This window comes from Telopea speciosissima, chromosome 5 (genome assembly GCF_018873765.1).
Source record: "Telopea speciosissima isolate NSW1024214 ecotype Mountain lineage chromosome 5, Tspe_v1, whole genome shotgun sequence".
Lineage (NCBI taxonomy): Eukaryota > Viridiplantae > Streptophyta > Magnoliopsida > Proteales > Proteaceae > Telopea > Telopea speciosissima.
The window spans coordinates 49,201,323-49,211,706 of record NC_057920.1 but is presented as its reverse complement, the minus strand read 5'-3'; the positions used below and the strand labels follow the sequence as shown (position 1 = coordinate 49,211,706).

General features: G+C 39.5%; 1 protein-coding gene across 1 annotated transcript; it reads right to left on the bottom strand.

The window, feature by feature from the left end:
* Positions 1 to 9,443: 9,443 nt before the first annotated feature.
* On the bottom strand, positions 9,444 to 10,073 carry LOC122663028. The gene has a single exon (XM_043858740.1). The coding sequence runs from the start codon at positions 10,071 to 10,073 to the stop codon at positions 9,444 to 9,446; it is 630 nt and encodes a 209-aa protein (XP_043714675.1).
* Between the last annotated feature and the right edge of the window lie 311 nt (positions 10,074 to 10,384).

The following is a 10,384-nucleotide window of genomic DNA, read 5'->3' as shown; positions in this document are numbered from 1 at the left end:
GAAAGAAGAAGAAGAGAAGATTGTTTACATAGACCTTCTATTTTTAGAAAAGTAAATTTCTAATTCTAACTTGTGCTTCCTTTTCTTTGCAGATATCTTCTCCAAGCAATAAAATCAAAGCATCTTTGATTTTTCAACCTTCCATAGATGAGAAAATATCTTTCAAAATAAATCTATCCCAAGTAGAATTTCAGAAGTGCCCTTGAGAAGTTGGAGGAGAGAGAGAGTAAGGGTGATGACTAGGATTCCTTCAAGAATAAATAAAATACCCATTCTGTCCTTTAGAAAATGTGGAGCATGGGGTGCTTATATAGGCCTCACCATTGTGTGTTCCTTACAAAGAATCACCCAAAATAGACCCAAATTTCGTCCAATTTGGAGTTCGGGAGCCCAAGATATCTCAAGTTGAAGTTGGACTGTCCAAAGCCCTCCAAATGGAATCTTTCGGGTACAGGAAATATAACTTCTGGTTATTGCATTAAGGCCCCTAGAATCCGAACTTCCGCTTTACTTTGTCTCCGGCCGACTGTCAATAATTATAAATAAACCCCTATAGACCATTTTCGTGCTTCGTTACGAAAACGGCCGTAACTTCTTCGTTTCAACTCGAAATCAAGTGCCATTTGAGCCTTTGCGAAGCTGACTCGATGGGCTACGCATCCAAGCCATTAACACCTCTAAACTGCTTAAAAACATTTCTTTAGCATCATCTCCTTCATTTTTTACAAGAATTCACCTAAAACCTGAAAAACACAAGAAAGCACCGAGTAACTCTGTCCAATGTGGTAAAATGTATGTTTTATGCCCTAAGATTTCACACATAAATGTGCTCATCAGATTCCCCCACACTTGAACGTTACTTATCCTCAAGTAAAGAAAAAGAAAACTAAACTAAAGAAAACAAAAGAAAATAAGAAAAACCTAACTCACTTTCCTAGGAATCACGGTTGCACTTAGCATGTGTAACAAGCCTTTAAACCCCTAGGTTACCCCTAGTGGACGAGTTGTGTCTCGTGGGTGTTTGCAGTGAATATACACCCAAAATTCAATTGTAAATGAATGTTGTAAATTTTAATCATGGCATAAGTAGGATAGTGCACATAATCCCAAAAAGTGTTCAACTAAAGATCAAGGAGCCAAAGGTTCCCCCACACTTGAATTTTATCAACCCACATCAATTCAAGTAATAAGCATGCATCAAGATTAAGGGATCTCCTCATATTTTTTGAACACTACTCACCTTCAAGTAAACCACTCATAATATCAATGTAACCAAAGACTTAGGCTTTGAGTATTTTTTACCATACTTTCTTTTCAGGCATTAAAGCAAAAGCTTTTTTTTTCTTTCTCAACAACAAACTCTTTTTCTACTCTACTACTGTTCCCTAAATGACATGGTGGAGCATACACCAGACACCCAAATACTTGGTAGCTTCGCTTTTTGCATATATCCATAAGACATTGAGACATTGATGCAAGAGTTTTTTTTTTTTTTTTTGAGTTTCCTTTCAAGGAATTTCGATCAAGTCACCCTGCTTCATGAGGCACAGTGCCCTGTCTAGTCCTAAGGAATTCCACTTTTTTTTCTGTTCCTTGTTTTTTTTTTTTTTTTTTTTTTTTTTTCATTCACTTCCACTTTCATGCCTTGCCTTGCCACAAACAAATTGGTCTCAACTACTAGCCAAAAGATCAAAGGGTCCATAAAACACATAGAGTAATCTAGCCATCAAATGAAATAGCACTCATATTTTTCAATTCAATCCCCATCACCAGATACAAACTAATTACAGTCCTTGAAAAGGGATTTCTTTATTATTTTGCATGCTAGGGCACCTAATTCCCTCTTTCTCTCGCTTTGCAATCAAAGAAACGTATGCACATAACCAAACTACTGCCACAATCAAAATTTACCAATTAAGCCCAATATCCCCCCCACACTTAATTCATGCAGTGTCCTCAATGCATGCATAAAAGAAAGAATAAGGATAAGGGAGGAGATGAAGGGGCTTACCAGATATAATCAACAAAGAGGATCATGAAGAGTGATGAGCTCTACAAAAAGTGCTAGGAGCAGCAACAGAAATCTCAATCCATGGCCAATAAATGGAGAAATAGCTTCAGACCCAGAAAACACTCGATTATGAATTTTAGTAAACCGAAAAATAATATAAAAGTTAAGCACAACTGAGAAATATCCAATAGAAAAAACTGTCCTCATGGGACAGTGGAAAATGAAGGCAATAAAACTCAGACCATAAATCCTCCCATTCTCTCCCGTTTGTAATGTAGAACACATGTCATTATTGTAAAAATCAACCAAGAATGGATCACAATAAGCATAAAAAGGATTATGAATAACCTCATCAACATAATCATAAAAAATGGGAGGTTTACTCAAATCAATCCTAGTAATAAAACTCTCCGCTCTTTGTAGAACTTGGTTTGCTAAATAAATATCATGGAAATATGCTTGAAACGCATCTTGACTAACATTGTCCTCCTCAATAAAATCATCAAACCTAGGAAGTTTGGACAAATTAACAAACAGGACAATGGAATCCTCAAAATGACCATTATCCGGGTTTTCCAAAGAGAGAGGGGGAGATCGAATTTCTGGGTTGCTATGTTATCATGAAAATCTGATTCTAAATCAATAAAAATACTAGGCTCACTAAAATCAAAAATTTCAGGAAAAAGTTGGACTTTCCCAGGTAGCTCATCAAATCTCGCTTCACTAATATCCTGAGGAGACTCAATCTCAACAAATAAATCATCATAAAAGGCAGCCTATTGGGAATGACTCTCATTAACCTCAAACTGGGGTGGTGGACTTTCAATATCATTAAATTGGGGATGGGGTGGTTCATTCTGAACAGGAATCTGGTAACATAGACTAGGTTCAGGCTGACTAGGTAATGTACCCGTTTCCTCCTCTTGCACCATGGTTATCAGTTGAGAGAGTTGCTTCTCTATGGTATTTTGGCTTGTTGTGAGAAGGTCTATGTATTTCTTAAGCTCATTCAGTCTGGCCTCCTCACCCATGTTTTGAAACTCAAGGGGTTGGTGATATGGTTCAAGGAGAGGTGGCCCATTGAGATTTAATGGAGGGTTGGGCATTGGAGGACCAAACTGACCATGATATTGGAAATTGGGTGGTCCAGCTTGGTTATTCCATTGATCCCACAAGAAATCGGGATGATCACTCCACCCCTGATTGTAAGTGCCAAAAGAATTGTATTGAAATTGAGGACTCACATTCTCATCACCATAGCTACCCCCATAAAGATTAGGGCATCCTTCCATAACATGGATTGTCTCGGAAAGTGACCAATCAAAATTTCTCGAAAGCCCATAGTTGAGTTGGGGAGCAAAATTGTACTGGGGTGGTGCAAAATTGTTCTCTATCTCACTACTTTTGGCTTCCTTAACCAGTTTAAACATTTCCTCCAAAATCATGGTTGTCTTAGCATAGGTCCATCTTTCCCCCAAAGTCTTCTATGGAAGTGTATCTCCCATTATTCTAAATTAACCATCTATCCCAAATTGAGGTCTCCCATAAAAAAAAAATTTTTAAAAAATAAAAGACTAAAAAAAAAAATACTAAAAACAAGAGGGAGCCCAAGGTAGATAGTGCATCTATCCCTCAGAAATCGAAACAATGGTTCCAAAGCTGTAAGGTTGCCATATAGGTTGACAGCAAGGGAACCCGTATAGTCTTCACGAGCCACCTACGGACGACTCCAAATGGATTCTGATGTAGGGTGGAGGACTACTATATGTTTATGTTTTCAACGCTCTCACTATGTCGCTTTCCTGTTATCAAGAGTGGTCACCTCCAAAGATAAGTCACATGCCAATCCAAACCACCCAACGAATCAAGGGGCACCAAGATTGGCTGGGTTTGGACATATGAAGGACTTTAGATTGGGCGCACACTATTTGAAACAGAAGAGAAACAAGAAGAGGTTTTCAAAAACTTTTTTTTTTTTTAATTTTTTTAAAGGAAGAGGAGAAAGAGAAGAAACTAAAGCACTTCGAATTACTTAAAAATCAAAAAAATAAAGTGGTCAATAATCTCCCCGGCAACGGCGCCAAAAACTTGTTTGAGTTAAAATAAAACCGCAAGCGTACGGGTCAATCGTAGCTACGGGTCGAACACCAGGAGATATACGCCACTCTATTTAACTAACTTAAAAGTAATGCAAAGTGAACCAAATTAAAGTGTTAAATTAAATTAATTAAATTAACGAAAATCAATGCATCCTAACTCATAAGCATCTAACAAAATTAATGGATTAAATCGACGTCCTAACACATGAGCATCTAACCTATCAAACTAAAGCGAATTGAAAGGAATAAAAATGCAGCCACACATACTAACCACATAAAAAGAAATAAGAAAATAAAAATGCATCCATAAACCACAACCATATAAAATTAAAATAAAAGAAATAGAGGGGGAAGAAGAAGAAGATAGAGAGAGATAGAGGAGATGGAGAATGAGATTGAGAGTTTAGATAGTAAAACCTGGATGTGCTTGCATGAATATAATTGAAAAGCATGAATACTTGCATAAATTTATCATGGCCTCCTCTTCTAAATCTTCAAGTCTTATCATCAACTTAAGAACTTAGACTAGAAGGCTTAAAACTTAAACTAGAATTAAGAAATTACAACCTAATTGAAGACTTAAATTAAAATTAAAACATAAACTAAACCTATTATAACCATTAACTAAAAATCATAAAAGCAAACTAGAACTTAGAAAAGCCAAAAATCACAAATTAGAAGGAGAAGAAGAGAAGAAATTTCACTAAGTGAATGAGCCAAAAATTACACTTAAAACTGAATTAAAATTGAACTAGAAACTAACTAAAAACTGAACTAAAAAATCTAACTTGTTACAACCCAAAGGGCAAGGGGTATTTATAGGGGAAGAGAGGAGAAGAGAGAAGGGGGAAGTGTAGGAGAAATATTCCCTAAGAAAAGAGAATATTCTCTTCTCCTTCCTCTTTTACAATGCCTTGAATCCTAAGAAAAAAGAAAAAAATAGAAAGAAGAAGAAGAGAAGATTGTTTACATAGACCTTCTATTTTTAGAAAAGTAAATTTCTAATTCTAACTTGTGCTTCCTTTTCTTTGTAGATATCTTCTCCAAGCAATAAAATCAAAGCATCTTTGATTTTTCAACCTTCCATAGATGAGAAAATATCTTTCAAAATAAATCTATCCCAAGTAGAATTCCAGAAGTGCCCTTGAGAAGTTGGAGGAGAGAGAGAGTAAAGGTGATGACTAGGATTCCTTCAAGAATAAATAAAATACCCATTCTGTCCTTCAGAAAACGTGGAGCATGGGGTGCTTATATAGGCCTCACCATTGTGTTCCTTACGAAGAATCACCCAAAATAGACCCAAATTTCGTCCAATTTGGAGTTCGGGAGCCCAAGATATCTCAAGTTGAAGTTGGACTGTCCAGAGCCCTCCAAATGGAATCTTTCGGGTACAGGAAATATAACTTCTGGTTATTGCATTAAGGCCCCTAGAATCCGAACTTCCACTTTACTTTGTCCCCAGCCAACTATCAATAATTACAAATAAACCCCTATAGACCATTTTCGTGCTTCGTTACGAAAACGGCCATAACTTCTTCGTTTCAACTCGGAATCAAGTGCCGTTTGAGCCATTGCGAAGCTGACTCGATGGGTTACGCATCCAAGCCATTAACACCTCTCAACTGCTTAAAAACATTTCTTTAGCATCATCTCCTTCATTTTTATAAGAATTCACCTAAAACCTGAAAAACACAAGAAAGCACCAAGTAACTCTGTCAAATGTGGTAAAATGTATGTTTTATGCCCTAAGATTTCACACATAAATGTGCTCATCATCCACCGAGCGACTTACCTCCACCAGAGTAGCATTCCAGCTCGAGCTTCTTTATGTTCAGTCCGACCTGATCTGATGTAGTTCTGACATTTCTCTTCTTCTTTTTTTTTTTTTTGTCAGCTTATGTATTTGGAAGTAGTACTTCCAGTTTAAACTTATGTAGTGGCTTGGCCACATTTTATCTTTTCATTAATGTAAATATGAATTTTATCTTTTAATTACATTTACCTCTCCCTATAGCTTTTAATTATTATATGTTTTATTATATGTAATTTATTATTCCTATTCTGTTGTCTGTGAATGTAGAAAGAGCCTCACGCTCTGATACCACTCTGTCACACCCCAAACCACCCCCTGGGAGGTTTGGGTAGGTGACCCGAATTGAAAGCAGTTAATACACTCATAGACACACATCCATAGCATTATCACAAGTAAAATCAGAGTGCTGTGGATAATCTATAATTGCAAAGGAAGAAAGAAGAAGAGTAGTGATATAGGAAATGATTGTTGTATATACATAAGTAAAGTTGTTCATTTCCCCCAAACAACCCACAGACAGAATAGTAAGATACTAAATTATACATATGCAAAAATAAAAGTAAATATGTATAGGACGAGATATCTCAACCCCAAAAAGAAGAAAACTAAAAACTAGAAGCAAGAACGGGGATAAACTGCTGACAAGGTCAAAAAGGAGCCCCCAAGAGAAAAAGCATCAAGAGCACTCTTCACGGGTCATCTTCAGTAACCACTGAGAACGCTCGCATCAACGGCACGACCTTCATCAGGATCCATACCAATATCATCATAACCACCATGGCTCTCCTCCATGTAATGAGCCTTCCGGCCACAGTAGCATCAACCTGCAGAATCATCTAATAGAAAAAAAATATATATATAACAGAGTGTGAGCCCCACTGAGCCCGTGAGTAAAACATATCATCATGCATGCATATGCAACCACATTCCACATGATCCTATATGATATGCAGGTCCAGATACTTATTAGTCACCTATCAATACAACTAAGGCAGGGTAGTGCTACTACAATCCCCAATACATGTATCCCTGGTGCGGGCCTTTAACCCCTTCTCACGATACACCCATTGATTTATCAGAGAGGACCAGCGGGCTCCAGCATTCTTTTCCTTAGTCAGCCCGACCAGCCCTCTGTGATTAACCTGTGAGGTAACCGTCTTTGATTTTTTTTATTTTTTTTGGCTTATAGCCATAATTCACCTTTTCGGTGCTTCCCGGCGTATCGCTTGAGGTTTTACTTTTTTTTTTTTTTCATCCCGGTATATTGCTCTAGGCTTCCCAGCTTATAGCTCGAGATTTTACGATAGCCCTCACAGGCATCCAACACCATAACCCCTATTGGCAAGGGTGTGTAGCACAGGCGATGAAACTCTAACCCCATATCTATATGGCATTGTATGAGTCGGGTGGTGTCAACCGCATCCCATTCTACGTGGAGTAGGTTGGTCTAGGGCTGCTTGCCACATATGGCTAAGCTGGATGTAGTCTGTGTGCATAGATCTGAGCCCAGACTGCCTGTTCTTGGTGCAACAGTGTAGTGTAGTCTGGCACATGCATGGATTTCAGTCTTTGGAACAAAACAACAGCAAAACTTCATAAACAAAGCTCAGATCCTCCATGCAATCGATTTTCATGTTGGATCTGAAGCAGCACATGGCAGCCCCTTAGTGTTTTGGGCAAACCATGACCAAAAATACATCAAAACTATAGGGATCCATGAAGATAAGCAGTAACAGCAGAACAATAGCATAGCAGGTGTGGTTTTATACCTGGAATGATTAAGGATGGCTGCTGGAGCTAAGCTTGATGCACAGGTATGCCTTTCCCCCTTCTCTTCTCCTTCTTCCTTCTTCTTCTCCTTCTCTTCCTCTCTTTTCTCTCTTCTGTCTCTCCCACGGTTTTAGTAGCAACTAGAGCTCTAAAATGAGCTAATGGTCCTCTATTTATAGGCTGGCCCTCTACTAAGGCCTGTTTGGTTGCTTAGGCCACTTTTTAAAATGTGTTTTTAGACTGATTCTTAGTCATTCCGGGCACTCTAATGGGATCCACTGGGGTCCAAGGGTATGAGGTGGTTCCCTAGACTCCCATCAACTTATGGTGGGTGCCCATGGCTAGTAGGGGTGGTCCCTACACAACTGTTGATTAAAATACTGATTTTTCCCACTCTGGGTGATGTGTGCATTGCCCAGTGCATCACCCAGAGAATACAGTAAGGCTGTATCACTTTGGGCTTGCACAGGGGTTTGGCCCAGGGTGTGGGCCTTACACCTACACCTCACCCAGGGTAATTTGCACCCTTTTTAGGTGTGGGGCCCAAATTTACGAGGAGGAGAGAGAACACCTGGAGTTCAAGCTGTACATTATGCTGTGGGCTGTACCACAGCAAGGGTCTGCAATCCATCTTTTGACAGGTATGTAGGAGGACATCCTCAGGGGTTCTCCATTAAATTCAATCACTAGAGTGATACTCCACATTGTGTTTGGATGCCTTGTCAGGGGTTCCTGTCCTTCATTCAAACTCCCAACCAGTCAGGTGCGGGTTTGACAGACATCTGAGGCTCCAAACTTCTGCCCGTTTTCCTTCCCGAAGCCCGCCATAGCCCATTTTTTGCCCTTTTTCTAGTTTTCTTGCTTCGGGGTCCTCCCCAACCTTAGTTCCCAGCTTTCAAGGCTAGTCCCTCTATCCGAAGTCTGCCTACCCAAGCTTAATTTTTTGATCCACTTTGCATCCATTCCTTGAAAGGTCCTTATGGCCTAGCCACTCTATCCGAGAGTCAAGGGTTCTGCTCCCAAAACCTCCCGACATCGATACTCTACTGAAGTTGTTCTAATTCGATCTCTGTAAATCGTTACTCAGTCTGACAGAGTCCAATCAAATACTCGTAAGCCGTTACTCTGTCTAATAGAGTCCAATCCAATACTCGTAAGCCGTCACTCTGTTTGATAGAGGAAAAAGTCAAACATTTGTCTCCACCTGAGCTGGGAGGCATCTTTCGCACTGTATTTCTCATAATTGCATTGGTTTAAAGTGTATAGGTATACATTTTAATTGTTATTCTTTTATTTTAGCACAAAGTACTCCTTCAAGTATTCCTGAGTAGTGTATAGAAGTTACTATAACATAGTTTAATTTAATTAAATATTTTATGCATCATCATTTAGCCATACATGTGGGTATAGGACATTCATAAAGGGAGAATATTCAAAAACAAACATCTAGTAGAAAGACCAGTTTATCTGGGCGAGGTGGGTGCCTAACACCTTCCCACTCGTGTAACCTGGCCACTTACCTCAAATCTCTGACCAGACCAAACAAAGTCATATAGCCCTTCACAAGGCTACACCAATGGGTCCTAGGCCCTAATCCTAGGTGGGGACTCCATTTCATAATTATTGTATGGCCCCCATCCCCTGATAATCATATCCCTGAGACGATGAATTCCTTCTCTCTCCAATCGGGGAGCAAACAAACCCTCTATGCGGCAACGCGCAGGAACGGATCCTCAAACCTATCCTCAATTTACTTAACTACTTGAACCATCTTAGAGTATGTTTGGGGTCCATGGGACACCAAGATAGAACTGATACCCGGCCACAATACTTTCTCAAATCTCTTCCCCTTCTCTATGTCCGTCTTCAGATGAGCGGGTGCAAAATAAAATAATTCCTCGAACTTCTGTTGGTATTCGAGGATTAACTTGGATCCTTGCGTAACCTTCATAATTTTTGTTGCCTTTCTTTCTCGATAACTCTTTGAAAAATAGTTCTCAAAGAATGCCTCCTGAAATTGCTCCCATGTAAGGTCAGGATGGGCAACACTAAGGTTAGGCTGAGTCGATCTCCACCATACATCGGCTTCGCCCTTCAACATGTAGGTGGCACATCGAATCTTGTAATCTACGGTACACTCCAACACTGAGAAAGTCTTCTCCATTTCTAGAATCCATACAGTCGGGTGCAATGGTTCCTTGTTCAAACCATTGAACTCCATGGGTCTCAATTTCTGAAACCTCTCCATAATCCTTGAAACATCCACCGGGACTGGTGCAAGCTGAGCCACTGCCATAGGGGTTATGGGTGGAATAGGAGGAATATCGTCTACAGCTCTAGCCCTTGCATCAGCCTCGTTCTGGGCTGTAATATGCTCCATAAACTCTCTCTATTGTTGTTGGAAAGTGAGCCTCATATTCTCCATGTAGTCCATTTGTTGGACCCAGAATTCTCTCAATATATCACCCACCATTTAGCCTACATCATAGGTCCTGGTGTACCTCGAGTTCCTAGAGGTAGCATTACCAGTGGTCCCGGCTATGCCCCGATTATGTGTGGGTGTCCTATAACAAAGACCACGTCGTGTGCACACTATGATCCAATTCCTAGGAGGAAGAGATCATAAATGTTAGACCCACAATAAAACATCAACAATTGAATCACATAAATGTATTAGAGCGTACAATGAAT

What these genes read in the sequence shown, in the direction of transcription:
- LOC122663028 (XM_043858740.1), bottom strand. Translation starts at nt 10,073, where the DNA reads ATGGAGCATATTACAGCCCAGAACGAGGCTGATGCAAGGGCTAGAGCT.